Source organism: Archocentrus centrarchus, unplaced genomic scaffold (assembly GCF_007364275.1).
Source record: "Archocentrus centrarchus isolate MPI-CPG fArcCen1 unplaced genomic scaffold, fArcCen1 scaffold_24_ctg1, whole genome shotgun sequence".
Taxonomy (NCBI): Eukaryota; Metazoa; Chordata; class Actinopteri; order Cichliformes; family Cichlidae; genus Archocentrus; species Archocentrus centrarchus.
Genome location: NW_022060254.1, coordinates 1,734,931 through 1,753,849, shown reverse-complemented (window position 1 = coordinate 1,753,849; position 18,919 = coordinate 1,734,931). Strand labels below are relative to the sequence as shown.

The following is an 18,919-nucleotide window of genomic DNA, read 5'->3' as shown; positions in this document are numbered from 1 at the left end:
TGGATGAGCTAGTGGAGGTGGCTGGGGAGAGGGAAGTCTGGGCTTCTCCGCTTGGGCTGCTGCCCCCATGACCCGGCCCCAGATAAGCAGAAGAAAATGGATGGATGGGATGATATCAGCAGATTATGTAATATGAGTTTTGTAGAAAGACTTTATGTAGTATACACCTTTGTGCAGTATGTACTTTCTCTAATTTGTTTACGAAGCAATTTTTTTGTCCGGTCTAGGATGTGGTTACCAAAAAGTTTCGGTAGGAATGTAGAAGATAATAACAGAACATCACTCGGTGAATGATGCAGCACGGTGGTGTGGTGGTTAGCACTACTGCCTCACAGCTAGAGTGACATCTAGTTTGGTTCCACCTTGGCCCGGACCTCGCTGTGTGGAGTTTGCATGTTCTCCCCGTGTCTGCGGGGGTTTCCTCCGGGTACTCTGGTTTCCTCCCACAGTCCAAAGACATGCAGTTAGAGGTAGAGGATGGATGGATCACTGTCTTAGAGCATGCTTAAAATTAAAAAAATAATGAGTACTATTAATATTGAAAAAAAAAAATTGCATATTTTTACTGGAATTTGTACTTTATCTTTACTAACCCAGGGGTTACTAAAGGTATTTAGATAAAAGTTTAGGGAAATTCTTCCAAATGAGTGCAGAAGGTAAAAAGATGTCTGCTTGGGTTTTCTGTTATGAAATGGGTCTGTAATGTTATCCTGACTTCTACATTTATTTTATATTTTCATTAGATAGATAGAAAGAGAGAGTACTTTATTTCATCCCCGAGGGGAAATTCCTGTGTTGCACAGCAGCAGTACACATAAACACACACACACACACACAAAAAAAAAACCTATAAAAACCCTCATATATACATGTATACACAGAATACTCCAACGATCATTAATTGCGGGAGGATGGTCCCATCAATGATGGGTCTTGGTTTTTATAAAAGAATTCTGAACCACAATTCAAAAGCGATTTCTGATTTTTTTCATTAGTTAATATTCAATATTTTATTATTGGTTTTGTCAAAAGGGTACCAACAAATTTGTCTACGTCTGTATTACATGTGTAGCTTTAAACTATGGACAGAGCCAGGCTAGTTTTTTATTCCTCCTAATTCTCGTTTTCATTTAAAATGTAGTGTAGGAAGACCGTTTTTGGATCAGTCTTGGGTGTGGTCATTGGGCTGAATGAAAGTCTGCAGAATAGGAAAAAGTTAAATGCTATATTGCTTGTAGTGCTTTTTTTTTGTGGTTGTGTTTTCTTTTTTATTTGTTTTTTTAGATTAAAAAGACATTTTCTTTTTCTTTTTTTTTCTTTTTTTTATTAGAAATTGAAAGAAGAGGTGGTCAGCTTTCTCTGGAATTATGTTGTAAGCGAGGTCAGTCTACTGAAACACACACATTCGATGCTCATTCTTTTTTGTTTCTCTCAAATTCTGCTCAAAACTAAGTGACATAGCACTTACTACTGCATCTACAAATGTATTCTGATATTTCATATTTTTTCAGTAAAATTTGTAGAGAACACTGGAAAAGCTTTGTTTGTATCTTTTACAGGATCCAGAGGTGGCCAGCTGTGGCTACAGGGCTTTAGCAAACTTTCCTGAAGTGGACCACACCATAAATCACCTTCCTGAGGCAGTTAAGAGACCTGCTCCACTCTACTAACAAGTCTATACTTTTTAATTTAGCATTTTTCCATTTTCAAAATGGAAGAACAACTTTTGATGCATAGTTGTGGCCTGCACTAACCTCTTCATCATCATCATCCTCTAAACCAAAATTGCTCTTGTGTAACTCATGGTTTCCATAATATTAGCCAGACAATTTTTGCAATGTTCTTTTCTTAATTTGTGGTCAGAATTTAGTGAAATTTCCAAATATAATTGAGTTACTAGATTACAGGAAAGTTGCCTACCACATTTCAGTCTTGTCAGATTGATACTGTTTCAGATATTGACATTATTTTCAGATATTATTTTAGCATGTTCAGAAAGTTCCCATAGACTGCCATGCATCAGCTCTTTGTTTAATTTGTTTTGGTTGTTCAGACGACTCTGTTTTTGCTACTCTGTTTGATCGGTAGGCCAGACCAGCTACAAAGCTCCCTGAAAATGAGGATGATGAAGAGAGTAAAGAAAAAGAGGAAAATGAGCAGGATCTCTCCATCCCAGGCTCATCTTATGTGAAGCTGATAGCTCTTACTGCCCCATCTGTTCTTCCAGGTAAACTAGAGTTGTCTTCAGTCCTCACGGTTTGTATCCCATTGTATCCAGTGACTGAATCTTTTGAAATTGGATACAATAGAGAAGAACCAAATACAGAATACAAATGGTTTAAAGATAAAAGCATGTGCCTTCAGTTGAGTTGTGTTATGATCACAGTTTGATCAAAAGTTCTAGGAAAAAAATCAAAAATTTGCCTAATTTATATTTGGCAACTTTCCCCTTCAAGGCCATCTTCTTTTGCATCTCTAGACTATATATATGGCCAGGCAACCCATCAAACACAATTGGTGCCACTAATAGCGGGATGCTATCAAAGTATCCCTGAAATAGCACAGAAAAACACAAGAGGCCAACTCCAAGCCAAATGCAAAAGTCACCATGACGTGCAGGATTTACCAAGGAGACGCTCTGTCCCCACTGCTGTTCTGCATAGGCCTGAACCCCCTCAGCCAGATCAGTAAGACCGGCTACAGATACCAACTATGGAATGGCACAAACGTTAGCCATCTACTCTACATGGATTACATCAAGTGTATGCCAGGAGTAAACGGGGCATTCATGCACATGATCTACAGCAACAACATCGGAGTGTCATTCAGACTGGAGAATTATAGTGGGATGGCAACAAAGAGAGGGGAGGTAGTCAGAAGTGAGGGGATTGCAGTGCCAGAAGGAAGCATTGCACACTGAGAATATCGAGTACCTTCAAATATTTTTGAACCCTCAGTACTTCATGTGTGAAGGAGATAGCCATGCAAGAATTTCACTCATTTTTGTGTTCTGTGCAATTTTTTTTTATATCCATCGATGCCATAGCAACACTGCACCAACTTAAAGGTACAGTCAGTAATTTTTTTTTAGGTTATTTAATTTAAAAAAAGGATATTGTACTCATAAATATACACTGATAAGTTTGTAATTATATTTACCCACAAACTGATGCATTCTCACGAACTCATATGAATCCATTTAACATACATTGGAGTGGACATCCATGTTCCCCACCATATTTGAATACAATGACTTGGAAGGACATCTCCTTTCCAACTATTGGCATTTTACAGATGTGGCTATAGACCGGCCACATACGCTGTACGCCAAAGGCGGAGGAGAAGACAAGTTGTAGGCATTCGTGTGCTGTGGAGGGATATTTAAATTTGTGTGTTCACCTTCAGACTGAAGAAGGCTCATACCTACATTTTATCATTTAAGAAAGGGTCCCCTTCACCAAAGAAGTCAAAACACAAAGGAAAGGGACAACGCCACCGGCATCTTAATAAAACATCGCCTTCTTCCTCTTCACCTCAAGCATAATCTCCTGAACTGAAGTCAGGCCTCTACCACACAAAAATGTGCATAAACATGCTTATTTAATCCCAGTATTTTCACAATAGCTCATTGCTGGCAGATTAGACACATGATCCTTCTGTCTCCAGAGAGCTTACAAGAGCTGGCTAAAACAGCTGGTTATAAGCTAACATTATGCTAGCTAACCTTAGGCTTGAGTGTCCTAAAGATCACACTTTCACTCTGATAAACAGTCTGATTACAGTCTCAGGGCTTATGCACTAAGCGTCAGAGTCCGTTAATGTTACTTCCACTTCAAAGACTGTTTCACTAACAGAAGATAACAGTGGCAAAAAACAACAGTGCTTACCAACAAAAAGGTTAGGTAAGTTAACTAGTTATGCTCAACAACTCAACTCAGTATCGCTGTCATCAGTCAGAAGTAAACATCACTGACTCATCGACTTGTATCGGACTCCTTTCACAAAGTTTTACAGCCTCCTCCAGAGTAAAGAAAGGTGGACGCCTCTCACCCAGCAATGGCCGCTGAAGTAAACAGTGGAATGACAGTCTACACAATAGGGACTATCTCTGGGGTGGATCCTGTCTGGAGTCAGTTAACTCACCTAACCTATCTGAGTACAATCACTGCTGATGAACAGGGGCCAGTGCTCTCTCGAGTGAACTGCTAATTCACTGGCGGGAGCATGTGTAAACTTTCAGGTGTCATATCACCATGTTATACAGAGATGCTCATCTTGATTTTTTTTACCTTGCCCCAGCCTTTGAGCTCTTCTTGACATCACTGGTGAAGCAGGAGATGACTCAGATGCCACGGGGAATATACTTCTCAGCCTTGAGAGGGGGTGGCCTACGTTCAGACCAGGGCAAAACTGTGGCAGGAATCCCATTTTTCATGCTGAAGACCTATGAGAAAAACAAGCAGCCTGGGCTGAAGCCAGGACTAGCAGGTGATTAATTAAAATCTCTCATTTAGATTATCTGACTAATATTATGCTGTGTAGTAACATTTGAATGTAATTGGTGTTTTATTCTTGCATTTCACTGTTTTATCCATCCAGAGGTTGTGTGATATCTTTAAGTAATAAACTTTTGGTTTTTCCAGTTTCAATTTGTGCTTGTATTTCTCAAGCCATATGGCTGATATTCAGGAACCTAAATTTTGAAGGTCTAGGTCAGAGGTCAAGTTTTCTGAAAATCTTGTGAAGAATGTGACATAGGATGTTCAAATTCAGACCCCAGATGCGTCTACTGAAAATCTCGGACGAGTTTGAATCTCAGGGACCTTGACTTTAACGTCAAAGGTCAAGTTTTTCAGACAGTCTTGTGAACACGATAACTTGAGAACGATGTGACCTAGGATGTAGATGCAGCTACTAAAAATCCCAGACGAGTTTGAGTCTTGGCAGTCAGGGTCAAGCTTTCTGAAAATGCAGCGTGGAAACACCATTATAGCTCACCCCTTTTCTCTGTCTTGTAGCTGGGCTACTTCTCTCGTACAACTTACCTGTGCAGACTGATCGCGTTGGTAGACCAATCAGTCGGTTCCTCATCAGCCGCAGCCGCAGCTACCAGCAGACCCTGACAGCCCTCATTCATGAAGTATGTAAATTGTCCTTCTTCCCCTGCCTCTCACACTTTTTTTTTTTTTTCTGTTTTTTGCAGCACTGGAATGAGTAAATCTCTCATTCTGCTTTATTTTGGTGTATAGGTGAACATTCAGCCCTCTGAGTGGCACCGTGCCCTCCTCCTGCCACAGGCCTGGAGGGGTTTCATGAGGCGAGCTTTCTACGCTGTCCTAGAGGTTTGTGCTTCTGGCATGTGAGAGGCAGCTTATTGCAAAAGTATGCTGCAAAAAATGTGTTCTAGAAAGATGTTGTTGTCTACATGGTATAAAGAGAGAGAATTATGTCTAAAGCCAACATGTGTTAACCTTCCCATAGACGAAGATGGACACAGTGAAGTGTCAGTGCTGTCTTTCCATGTGGCGCAATGTAGTAAGACAGACAGGCTGGCTGTTGCTGTTCACACCCTACCTAGAACTGAAGCAACACAAGCTTGCTAGAAATGTCAGCCTCTCTGTACACAGGCCTGTATTTATCTACAAGCCCACAGGCCTGTGAACTTAAAATGATAAATTAATGCTCAGTAAGTGACAGAAAATGTTCAGAAGTGTGAGTCCATGAAACCTTAAAATCAGTGAGGCCTAATATTCAAAATGACTACAGATTAGGTATTAAGAAGCCCAGATTTAGCAATTTACATCATTATGACTCATTTGAAAAGAAGAGCAGATTGGAGACAGGGATATTTTTGTAGCCAACATCCAGTCACCTTTGAAGACATTGAATTGAAAATCACTTACAGACAGGACTGCACATCAGGCTTTTTTAGTCACTGCTTGGACATGTCTCTCTGTGTTGGCCCTGCGACAGGCTGGTGAATGACCTGTAAAGGGTGTACCCTGCCTCTGTCAGCTGGGATAGGCTCCAGCCCCCCCGTGACCCTGAACAGGATAAGTAGAAGAGAATGGATGGACATTACGTTCACTTGTAGTCTCATAGGTGTTTCAGGGGTGACCCGGCAGGCAGGGAAATTTTTTTTTTAATTGATTGTGAAGAGTACTTAATTTTGTAAAGAAGAAAATATAATAATAATAATACTAATAACTTAGATTTATATAGCGCCTTTCAAGAAACCCAATGACACTGGACAAAAAAACCAAACAAAACAAAAACTAGGAACTGAAGGCCTTTTTGAACAGGTGATTTTTGAACCGTTTCTTAAAAGCGTCCACTGATGGGGTATTGCGAAGCTGAGAAGGGAGAGACTACCCCAGAGAGTAGGGGCTGCCACACTGAAGGCTCTGTCCCAAAAGTGATGGAGGTTTTTATACATTCTGTTTTATTTTCTGTATATTTTCAGAAGTTCTATTTTATATTTTTGAACGTATGTCTTTCTATTGCATGGCACTGAACAGGAGTGGCCCTCCAATCTCATTGTACATTCTGTATAATGACATTAAAGGCATTCTGTTCTTTTCTATTCTATTCTATTCTATTCTATTCTATTCTATTCTATTCTATTCTTGGTGCGAGGGACAAAGAGCAGACCCATGGCTGAGGACCGCAGTGTCCTAGGCTGTTTGTATGGGTGCAAGAGGTCGGACAAATACTGAGGGGCCAAAGCATTGAGGGATTTGTAAGTGAGGAGAAGGATCTTGTACACAATGCGAGACTTTACGGGGAGCCAAAGTAGCTCCGTAAGGGTGGGGGTGATGTGTTGCCAGATCCTAGTGCTGGTTAAAAGCCTGGCACCTGAATTCTGGACATACTGGAGCCTGTCCAGGGCTTTGCCCGAGATCCCGAACAAGACCCCATTACAGTAGTCTGGCCGGGTGGAGACACAGGCATGGATAAGGGTCTCTGCTATAGAATCAGTAAGTAGAGGCAGGAGTCTAGAGATGTTCATAAGGTGGAAAAAAGCTGTTTTAGTGACCAATTTGATATGATTCTTGAATGAAAGTATGGAGTCTAAGACGACACCCAAGTTGTGAACATCTGGTGAAGGTGAGAGGGGGGAACCATCTACGTCAATGAGTAGGTCTCCAACTTTCTGAAGTAGGGCTTTGGGGGCCACAACCAAGAGCTCTGTTTTATTACTGTTTAGCTTAAGTAGATTCAATGACATCCAGTTTTTGATTTCATGCAGACAACTGACATGGGACTGAGGGGGGAGCTGAGAGGAGGGTGTGGTACTAAGATAGAGTTGAGTGTCATCAGCGTAGGAATGAAAACCGAGGAAAAGATGACCAGGGGGTCTGAAACTCACCCAGCAGGGTCACCGGAAGCAAACTTTATTTTTTATTCCTAGTAAAATAACAGTACTGATTTCCTGATGGGACACATTCTTATGTTCCTGCATGCACTAACAAACATGTCAGTTATACTCAACAGTACAGTTAAACTCTTGAACAACTGGTGAAAGATGAGAATGAAACAATAAGACAAAAATCACTGCTTGATCATGTACAGCGATTAACTCTGATTTAACTGATTTGTGTTCACAGGGTCGACGTGCTGAATTGGAGATGCAGCAGAAACAAAGCAAAGAGAACCCACAGGAGCTGCAGTACAAACAGCACTGCGCCTGGCTGTGGTGAGAATCACTTATTTTTATATATGTTAGCACTTTTAATTAAGGTCCTTGTAATATGAATTAATAAAAGGTTACAGAGCACCTGTAAGTCCTTTTTATAAGATGCTTAATAACATTTTATGGGCCATGTGAACATATTTATTGTGCTCTTTTAAGACATTAGTAAGCGCTTATAAGAAACTTATCTATAGTATTAAGTTAAGAATGTTGTTAAAAAACTGGAAGGTGTTTATTTTGATAATAGCATTGCCAGGATTGGTTTTACTAAGTTATGTTTAAGGTCAAATCTTTACTAAGCTTTAATTTTTGCTTGATTATGAGTATGGTACTTTACCGTACTCTACTGCCAGATAACGATTCATATGATTATCTGTTCACCAAAATGGCTGTCTGTTTTCATATTAATGCAAACGGACAATTGTTTGCTTATTCTGCTGAGTACATCGAGCGCAAAGAAAGACATACTTTAAATTTCACAGTACCAGTTACACAGAATAATTATCATTATCACATGGCTGATATTTTTCTTTAATATTAACTTCGAGAGTTTCTATCTCAAAATAAGAAAAATTGATGTTAGGATGCTCTATACACTACTGTTCAAAAGTTTAGGGTCATTCAGAAAATTTCAAGCATTTTGTGAAAACTCAAAATGCTTATTCAGCACAAGTTGTAAATTAAATTAGAAAAGAAAATGTCAAGTAATCGATAAGCTTAGAAAATGAGATGTTTGCTTCATATGATCGTTTTGGCATTTGAACTTTGCTTTAATCCTGCAATGATTTCCATATCTCCTTATCCATCCATTTTTATTTACAGTAGAACACAAAACATATAAAATGTTTAAACTGAGACATTTTACTATTTCAAGAAAAAAATATAGACTCATTTTGAATTTAATTACAGCAGAGTGTTTCAGGAGAATTTGGGGTGGGGCAACAGAAGGCTGGAAGTGTGGGGCTAAAAAGATAGAGCTGGTGGGACATTTTGCAGTTAATTAGAATAACTGACAACAGGTCAATAACATGATTGGGGGAGAAATAAAGAGCTCTTCGAGTGGCAGCATTTCTCAGAAGTAAGTATAGGCAGAAGTTAACAATTGGCAGAAAATTGTCTACAGGTTGTGGAGCAATTTCAGAATAGTTTTTCTAAATGTGAAATTGCAAAGACTTAAATCTCATCGTCTATAGTACACAATCAAATGATTCAGAGAATCTGGAGAAATCTGCGCATGAGGGATGAGGCCGAAAATCAGTATCTGATGGCTGTGATTTGGGCCTTCAGGTGGTGCTGCATGGAAATCACTGCACGGACTCAGGAACACTTCCATAAATCACTGACTGTGAACACAGTTCTTTGTGTCATCAACAAATGTGGGTTAAAGCAAAGAAAAAGCCACAAACATGTTCTAGAAATGCTGCCATCTTTAAAGCTAATTGAAAATGGACTGAGGTGAGGTGGAAAAGTGTTCTGTGGTCAGACAAACTGAAATGTGAAATTCTTCATAAAACGGACGCCGCATCTTCTGAACCAAAAAGGAAAAACACAGCAAAGAAGACCCAGGACTTTTGAGCAGCTAGAATCCTATACCAGGAAAGATTGAGACAGTATTCCTCTCCCTGAGGTCCAGCTACTGTTCTCCTCAGTTCTCAGACATTGTTAGAAGAAGAGGGGATGCTACACAATAGTATTTGTCTCACTTTTTTTTTTTTTTTAAATGGTTGATTTTCTCAATTTAAGCACGAGATGTTTTCTATGCTCCACTGTGAATAAAATACAGGTTTATAACATTTGCAAATCATTGCATTCTGTTTTTATTTACATGGCGTCCCAACCTTTTTAGAATCGGGGGTGTAAATAGACTAAAGTAGTTCTCACATTACTACGCGTGAACCAGATGAAATACTGACAGTACTCACTATTTCTCTATTTTTGCATATCCATTCTTCTTCATCTTTATTTCACTCTTTTTGGACCGTAGGGCCAGAGATCAGCTGGCAGACGTCATCAAAGGTGCTGCAAAGTGAGTACCTTGCGTGTGTTTGCAACATTTTAGATTCGTAAGAAAAATTCTTGATGAGGCCTGTAGTTTACAGCCTGATGTTGAAGTTCAGGTAAAACCAGAAGCATTGTCAAATTTTTTTTTTTTTCTTTTTTGCTGGATTGTTCTGTGTGTTTTTCAGAGACAGTCCTGTTGTTCAGGGAAACTCCATCCTGGCTCTTAGTGGCCTGGCTACTGTTCTTGCTAAGTATGAGAGCAACCTGCCTGCTGATAGCGATGGCAGCCTTGGGGTAAGAAACTGTGTCTTAGGCTATGTTCACACTGCAGCCTGAAGTGACCCAAATCTGTTTTTTTTTTTTTGTTTTTTTTTGTGCCCTTTTCTTTAGTCTGAACAACACAGATCAGATTTTTGCAAATGCGACCCAGGCCACTTGGATATGTGGTCCTAAATCCGATATGTATCAGATCTTTTCAAATGTGACCTGTGTCTGTACGGCAGGTCGCATTCATTCGACCTGCACGTCACTGACACTCGACAGACATCACTGATCCATGTTTACTTCCGCAAACACTGAGCACGCTCGCTACGTGTGACGTTATTGTGTCCTCTGCTGCGCACGCGGGACACTTTGAGGTTGTTTGCCGTTCGCACAGGAGATCACATACAAGTCGCATATATTTGGAAATGTTAACGGCCACGCAGAAAAAAAATCAGGATTTCACAAAAATTTGGAATTGAGCATTAAGGCCTGCAGTGTGAGTGTAGCCTTATTATACAGTATATATGTCATTCCATAACCTGAAAACTACATGTGCTACATATATAGATTTCCTACTGTCTAAATCAGTGGTACTTAGAACAGTTGAGTCATTTTTTTTTTTAAATTGTTGTTTTTTTTTAATTATTTTTTTAATTTAATTTAATTTTTTAAAATTATTTTTATTTTATTTTATTTTTTAATTTATTTAAAAAATAAAATTAATAAAATTAAAAGAACAATTGAGTCTAATGTTTAGTGCAATAGCATTAACAGAAAACTCTGACTTGTCACAACAGGCTGGACCAGAGTTTGTTCCCACTGCTACCTGGCTGACTATGGTGCTTGACACCCTGCTCAGCATAATCAGCAGCAGCTACAAGGCAAAAGGTCAAGTTTTCCCCTGGTTCCTGCATGTAAGTCTCATCCAAGTATTTTGCAACCCTGTTTTGGAAAATATTTGAATGCTGAGAAAATTCTAAATAAGAAACGTAGTAATTTGGAGATTCTCTAAAGCCTTTATCAGATATTCGAAATTTGTGACAGTGACATGATTCTCACTGGACCATTTCAAGAAAAATCAGAGCATTTCTCCCACCTGACTCCACAGAATCGGCTGAGTATTTTGAAAAAACGCCTCATCTGGATGGGAGCATATGTTTCTCTAAATCCTGTTTATACCTCTGAACCTTGATGGTGCCTTTCTCGATGTGTAAGCTTCCAGTTCCATAGCAACTTATGCCACCTTGTTATTTTAATGACTACTAAAACAGCTAAAACCGATTAACACCCCCTCTGCTATTTAACTAACCTGATCAATATCTCAGAAGTTTAATTGACTTGATACTATACTCTAATAAAAAAAATAAAAGGAACACTTTTTAATCAGTCTTTTGATGGTGGGTCCAGTTTGTACCATCTTTTCACGATGGCTTTTTTTTAATCCTCCCTTGCAGAATAAAGCGGGAGGATATTGTGATCATATTGTCTGTCTGTCTGTGAGGTTTTACCTTTTTGGTCTATAAACTCCAAAACCACAAGGAGTTCTTTACCCTTCAAAGACTGGCAACATGATATTCATATTCCTGGATGTTTATATGTACCCTTTGTACACTTTGGCTGTAATTATCTAAAGTGGAGAGTAAAGAACATGGAGGATTTCAGGGTGCTAATGCTATGATAATTTATGCTAATGATATGCATCCTCTTTCTCATGCCTGATTGGCTTAGCCTAATCATGTGATCATATTATACTGTGTGATTGGCTATAACTACTTGACCATTATTGACTGAAATGGAGAAAGTGATGAGTCCCCATATCTACAACTGACCTAGGTCACTGAACAGCTGGCAGTAGCTAGATAGTGAGAAACTAGGTAAAGAGCCAGTCAGTCTGTTTATAGAAAAACTATCTAGACTGCAACCTTATTAATTAGCCTGTGATGCCAACTTCTGATTGGCTGAACATTGTCTAATATGTTGGTCAGGGATGATTAATGACCACAAAAAGTACAGACATATTGACCACTCAGCAATATTGCTCAGATGTAAACAACATGATTGCCTTATGATTATAGTGATGTTATACATAATGTATTGATATCAGGTAATTCTGCAGTATGGGTGCATTATGGAGTAATATTCCTGTACACCCAAGTATAATATAATGTGAAATCCTTGTAAGTATGCCACTTCTTTGTCATTGCCGTCTTTCTCATGTGCCTCAGCCACGTCCCAGTTTTCTTGGGTTTTGTACCTTTATTCCAATTGCCCTTAACTTATATCCTCATAACTTAACTACTGGAAATAGCCACATGACGTTTTTATGGTGAAAAACACATTTAAGCTCTGTTGAAAACGGCATCCAAATTAATTGTACACACAAGCATACTTGACCACCTCCTCTTTGTCATCCTCAGCGCTCCTACTCGGGTGAGAACACAGCAAGTGCCATAGCTCGCTCCTGTGCAAGCTTGTCCTTGTCGCTGCTTGTCTCAGTGCTCATGGCGTGGCAGAGAGATGGTCTGATCCAGGTACTGTCAGTGCTGCAGGCCAGCCTACCGGGCTCCCCTACTGCAGATGACTCCCAAGCTATCCAGTTCCACTCTGGTCTTGGGCTCGGTATGGTGCTGTGCAGTCTGCAGCACCAATGCCTCAGGTACAGTCTGCATGAAGAGATTCTGATTCAAACGCATAGAGTAACCCATTACTCACTGCCTTGTCTGTCTGGTATACAGCGAAGAATTGGCCCAGAAGGATGCAGATCTCATCTTCAGCTCTCTGGATGCTCTGGAAAGCTCCTCCTTCAACCCCAACTTGGAATACAAGTTAGTTCTCTGTGTATAGACATGACATACAGGAGAAGAGTAGTTAGCCAGCAAGGAAGTAAATCCATTATACTCACATGGTATACTTAGTGAAAAAGAAGCTGAGAGAGTGTCACCTCACAACTAGAAGATTCTGGGCTTGAATCTTGTGATCTCCAGGCCTTCCTGTGTTGAGTTTACATATTGTTGCTTTGCCTGTGTGTGCCTACTGGTTATGAGTGTTGTTTGGTGGATGGAGCTATTTGTTTTGGTGTGAGATGCTGGTACTCTGATGCTTGTGTTGTATATGCCTATTAAACATTTTAGCGCGGGCTGATTAGAATATAATTTGCTACGTACAAAAATGCTGGATATTAGGCCACATTAACTCATTGGTACTGGAGGAAACAATATAAAATAAGTGAGAGCTTGTTTTTCAAAAGACAAGTCTGGAAGCGTATAGGAGTGGTAGTTTGTCAGTATATCAATTATTACATCAGGATCTTAGGGGTGGTCTTTACTTTTACCCTTTCACTTCCTTATCTTCCTCAGTACTGGCTGTATCCTGGGTCTGGGTCTAGTGCTCTCTGCCTTCTGCAGCAGTGGACAGACGAATCAGCACGTCCGCGTCACCCAAACACTTGACAAGCTACTGGCCAAATTGCAGGACTGCAGTGGACAGGGACGCATGGTGCAGGAGGTAACACAGCCGTCCACAAAACTCACATACTGACACAAAAGCCAAGGGCAGGTCCTAAAGTCTGTAGTTTTGATAGAGCAGTAGCATCAGGTCACATGAAATCTAATTCTCCACACCCTTTTGATTATATATTAACCTGATGTAACATTCTGCTCAGGCACTTCTACTCCTGTATAATTTTTATAAGGTGGTTACCACTGCCACTTTGACTGACAGTACCAGTTAACAGTTTGGACCGCTCACCCATTCATATATATTCATATATATGTGTCCAAACCTTTGACTGGTTCTATCCTGATTCGTAAACAGTTCTTTAAATATTAATCTGTATTTGACAGCCTTTGGGTGGAGTACCCTCTCCGGCTCAGGAACGAGTTCTTGCCCCATGTGGAGGAGTTCAAGTATCTCAGGGTCTTGTTCACGAGTGACGGGAGAAGGGAGCAGGAGATCGACAGACGGATCGGGGCTGCTTCTGCAGTAATGCAGACGCTGCACCGGTCTGTCGTGGTGAAGAGGGAGCTTAGCGTAAAAGCGAGGCTCTCGATTTACCGGTCGATCTACGTTCCTACCCTCACCTATGGTCACGAGCTTTGGGTAGTGACCGAAAGAATAAGATCGCGAATACAAGCGACAGAAAAGAGTTTCCTTCGAAGGGTGGCTGGTCTCTCCCTTAGAGATAAGGTGAGGAGTGCAGCTATCTGGGAGGGGCTCAGAGTAGAGCCGCTGCTCCTCCACACCGAAAGGAGCCAGTTGAGGTGGCTCGGGCATCTGATTAGGATGCCTCCTGGCCGCCTCTTGGGTGAGGTGTTCCGGGCATTTCCCAGGGGGAGGAGGCCCCGCGGCAGACCCAGGACACACTGGAGAGATTATATCTGGCCTGGGAACGTCTTGGGGTCCCCCCGGATGAGCTAGAGGAGGTGGCTGGGGAGAGGGAAGCCTGGGCTTCTCTGCTTAGGCTCCTGCCCCCGCGACCCGGTTTCGGATAAGCGGAAGAAAATGGATGGATAGATGGATGGATGACAGCCTTTATTATTTCAGCAGTTCCTGTGATAGCATAGTGCATAATCCGAAATTAGATTGTTTCTAATCAAATTTCCAAACACACAAACAAAAAGCAGAGATCCCCAAGGGCCTGTCTAAATAAGGGACTTAATATCCAGCCCTTTGATTGTGTTAAAGTAGTAAATAAATATACATGTGATTGTGCTAATGGTAATTTTGCTTGAAATGCAGCATTATAAATGTAACAAATCCTTCTGTAATGATTTTAGAATCAGAGAAGTGTGCAATGTCAAGAAAAAAAAAGGAAAACAGGAAGTAAGCATGGTGCAAATGGAGTCGTGTGTCAAGAATGATGGTGCATAATTACAGGATGTGGTGAAACATCCTGTAACTGATTACCATAAAAAAATAGTGTATCTGTGTGTGATTGTACAAATAGTTAATCATGCATAATTCTTATAGAATGTAATTATATTCTAGTAAATAATTCAAATCATTTTAATGAATGAGAAAATATAATGTTGATGAGAATGTGAGCTATACTGGTGTGTGTGTGTGTGTGTGTGTGTGTGTGTGTGTAAAAGAGTGTGTGTGTAAAAATAAGAAAGTAGAAAGAGCCTGGGCAACAACATTGTGATTGTCAGTGACATTTCATTAAAACATTATTTTATTTTATTTTTTTAATGTTACACATAGAACCTTTAAGTATATTACATTGTTTCTTCTGAGCCAAACATCATGCAGTGACAGATCTGTTTTTAAGAACCGATTTCTATACTGATAAAAAGAATAAAACACAACATTTGTAAGAAAGGCTCATCATAAATTATGTGACTGGCAGTGCTGCCATTGTTCCATATTTATTTTTATTACCTCCACCGAGGAGGTTCTGTTTTTGGTAGCATGTGGATATGTGTGTGTGTGTGTGTGTGTGTGTGTGTGTGTGTGTGTGTGTGTCATGCTGTCTGTAAACATGACAGCTTGAAATGTTTTGCATGAATTCTGATAAAACTTTGTAGGGGTGTAGAGTGGGGTCATTTTAACAATCCATTAAAATTTGGTTTACATCCACCAAGGTCTTCAAGGTCACCTTCACGATTTGTTGGTCGATAATTGACAACAAGCCTTATAACTTAGAAACTATGATTCTTAAAAGTGTGGTGTGTATTGCCAACATGTAGAATGTACCATATAAAGATTTAAAATGTAATTTCACATTTGACCTCTGACTTTTCCTTCAATGTCGGTAGATTTATCTGAAGTTCAAAGTGATAACAATGCTACATAGAGCCATTAAAACTGTGTTCCTTATTACCATTGTTTGTACTGACAACATAGGGAACATATAGGGAATCATATATGGGGATTCATGTTACTTTGGACCGCTAACCTCTTCTTCAAGGTCAAATAAGGTTACATTTTCATATATCTTTTATCTTGAAACCTGTGCTTAAAATTCTTCTGCTTTTGTTTGTATTGGCAACGTTTAGGGAATTATGTTGGTATATGGGGAATTCTAAATATCACATAATAGTTTTCAATCGAATATCATGTCACATTTGACTTTTGATCTCACGTTTACATTTTATATCTGCCTTTCTTTCAAGTTGACCCCAAAATGTGTTTAAAGAAAGAATGAACTGCCTAGTTAGTTAGAAATATACTGTAGAATATTATATAATAAGCTAAAGTTATTCATGTCCAGTTATTTACAAATCAGTACCTATATTCATTACCCACACCTACATCATGTTTGTGTAATCAAAGTAAACATCTGTCATGCCACCCTTACCTGATTTTTACAGCACTACAAGCTTCTTAAAGTAAATTTCAAAAGAATAAAGAAAACAAGATGAATATATAAAATGCAATATTATTCCCTTGAAAGTAAATATTGCACACTCAAAGTGACTCTTGTTCTTAATTATTTTATTGTTGACATACGTATAGTTATGTAATTCCAACCATTCAGTTTTTTTTTTTACTGTACTTTACTACATGTGTAGGGACTAAATAAATGTGTCCACTCGTGCAGGTCTTGGCATACTCTGTTGCATGTGTGAGCGTTTCAGCATTCAGTGGCGGTCTTATTGACGCTGCCAAGGCTGAGGAGGTCATGGACACTCTTCGCACGCTGACTGAGGAGAGCCAGCAGGTAAGAAGTTGGTGTTGTGGTGGTGATGAATGCACTTAATGCTGGTTTTATTGATCAACTTGTTGTGTTTGATATCAGATTCTCAGCAGCCCTCTGTAAATTGCTGTAATCCTTTCTGCTTTGGTTAAAACAATATGTGATCTGACCTTTGATTTCAGTGGACGTTAGTCATACACAGGCTGTGAAAATGAACCAGCGTGTGGTTACAAAAGGCAGGATGGTCTGATTACAAGCCACAATCAGGCCTCTCTGATGGATGTGGTTACAAAATGCTATAGAAGTAGTTTGTAGTGACTTACTTACAGTCAGTAGTGGAAGGTAAATTCAGTCAAGTTAAGGAATAAGTATAATTTCACTGGATTCTGAAGTTTACCCTATATTTGTAGACCCCAGGCTTCTCCCTGGCTCTCGGGTTAGTGGTCCATGGCCTGTCAGTGTCCGGCCACGGTAAAGCAGAGAGCATCCACCCTCACCTGCTGGCTGCCTGGATCAAAATCTTACTCGCTGAGGTACAACAAATACCTTACTTTTATATGTTTGCTCAGTCTAAATTTTAGTGTTTGTTGCTCACAGTAAACAATATATCACACATTTGTTTTTGTCCAGTCAAAGTTATGTTTGGGATTTCAGCTTTTCTTTCCGTTATGGTGTCTCTTTATATTACAGGGCTGTCCCACTATGCAACGATTGGCTGCTGTCAACGGCCTCGTGGCTTTAGTAGGATCGGAGAGTTATCTCATTCAGGTGAGAAGTCCACACATATGTGTTTGAGATACACTGAGGACAGGAATACATTTTGATTGTCCTCTGATTGCAGCTGAAGAGTGAGGTTGAGCTTGGCTCAAAGCAGCAGAGCAGACTGAATGAGGTTATTCGGGCCATTACACAGGTAAGAGTTGAAAAAAGCGTACTAAATATGACTCCCATGGAGAAAGTCGAATGCATTTTTCTTTCCTCTTGCATTCAGTCATGGCATTTTGTGCGCACATTTCAGTGTACAGTGATCCCACACCTATCACAGGGGTTAGGTTCCAGAGATCCCCCGCCATAGGTGAAAATCCCCAAAGTAGCAGCGTTATATTTATTTTATTATTTATATATATTTTAAGGCTTTATAAACCCATCCCGCATTCCTATAAACTTTTCCCACTCTCTTATAAACACTTCATATGCTCTTAAACACAAAGATTTCACAACAGCACAACACCGCAGAGCTACACTACGCTCAGAGATCACATGTCGATGTGAAGTGGACAAGGAGAGATGCTGGTGGGGGAGCAAACAGACCGATGCTACGGTCACTAAGCCAATCGGGGCCCAGGATACAGAACACAGTGCTGTGGTTGGTCGCCTTCTATTCCGTCAGCCAATAATGTGCCGTGTACAATCTCATGTTGGCAAACTTGCGGTAGTGGCGTACAGTACTGCGTTTCCATTGTGTACAGTACAGTATTCATCTGCTGATGAAATATCTGCAAAATCCCAATGATATAGTGAAACTCTGCGATACAGAATTAGATATATATTTTAAATAAAAACCTGCGATACAGTACAATAAGTGAACCGTGATATAGTGAGGGACAACTGTATTCTGTTTCATCTTGTAGTAGTTGGATTGTATGCCCCTTGTTTCTTTGCATCGGCTGGTCTATTGTTGCTCTTTTTGTGCAGATTGTAACGTTCTCCGGAGCCATTGGTTTGCAGTCCAACAGTGCCTGTTTGCTGGGCCATTTGCATCTGGCCCACATGTCCACCAGTCACAGTCACACAGCAGGTAACAGGGGTGTATGGTGCATGTCTGGGCTTGTAGTTGCTGCACAGTTAACATAGGGAAGCGATAGATTAAAAATAACTTATTTTGAATGGAGATTTAAAGTAATAATACAGTAATGCTAAAAGCTTTTTTAAAAACATTTAGTTAGAAGTCAGAGAGAAAAATTTCAGTCTAGATTTAAAAGTTGCAGTAGATGGCATTCTACCAGCAGGCAGCTGGTCCCCACGCTGTGCTGCATAATCACTAAAAGCGATGTTTCTTCAGTCATTATGCAATTTGATTTTACCCGAGGCGCCACTTGAAAACAGTTTCTTGGTCACTAGCAGATGTTCAAAGCTCCTGTTGCCTAGATAACTATTCAATTTATTTAAATTTTATTTATGTAGCGCCAAATCTCAACATCAGTCACCTCAGGGAGCTTTATACTGTAACGTAAAGACCCTAAAATAATTCAAAGAAAACCCCAACAGTCAAAACGACCCCCTATGAGCAGCAATTGGTGACAGTGAGAAGGAAAAACTTCCTT

At 40.0% G+C, this 18,919-nt stretch overlaps 1 protein-coding gene across 2 annotated transcripts in view; it reads left to right on the top strand.

Annotated features, from left to right (window-relative positions):
• Positions 1-18,919, top strand: part of focad (focadhesin) — a 57,489-nt gene that overhangs the window by 27,685 nt on the left and 10,885 nt on the right. For both annotated transcript variants that reach the window (XM_030723186.1, XM_030723187.1), the window contains 18 exons: positions 1,331-1,381; positions 1,560-1,643; positions 2,089-2,227; positions 4,300-4,488; positions 5,019-5,140; positions 5,250-5,342; positions 7,608-7,696; positions 9,678-9,719; positions 9,880-9,988; positions 10,756-10,872; positions 12,376-12,614; positions 12,694-12,783; positions 13,315-13,462; positions 16,500-16,619; positions 17,006-17,128; positions 17,286-17,363; positions 17,437-17,508; positions 18,291-18,393. In XM_030723186.1, coding sequence (XP_030579046.1) covers positions 1,331-1,381; positions 1,560-1,643; positions 2,089-2,227; positions 4,300-4,488; positions 5,019-5,140; positions 5,250-5,342; positions 7,608-7,696; positions 9,678-9,719; positions 9,880-9,988; positions 10,756-10,872; positions 12,376-12,614; positions 12,694-12,783; positions 13,315-13,462; positions 16,500-16,619; positions 17,006-17,128; positions 17,286-17,363; positions 17,437-17,508; positions 18,291-18,393 — 2,008 coding nt within the window. The remainder of the gene's footprint in view (positions 1-1,330; positions 1,382-1,559; positions 1,644-2,088; positions 2,228-4,299; positions 4,489-5,018; positions 5,141-5,249; positions 5,343-7,607; positions 7,697-9,677; positions 9,720-9,879; positions 9,989-10,755; positions 10,873-12,375; positions 12,615-12,693; positions 12,784-13,314; positions 13,463-16,499; positions 16,620-17,005; positions 17,129-17,285; positions 17,364-17,436; positions 17,509-18,290; positions 18,394-18,919) is intronic.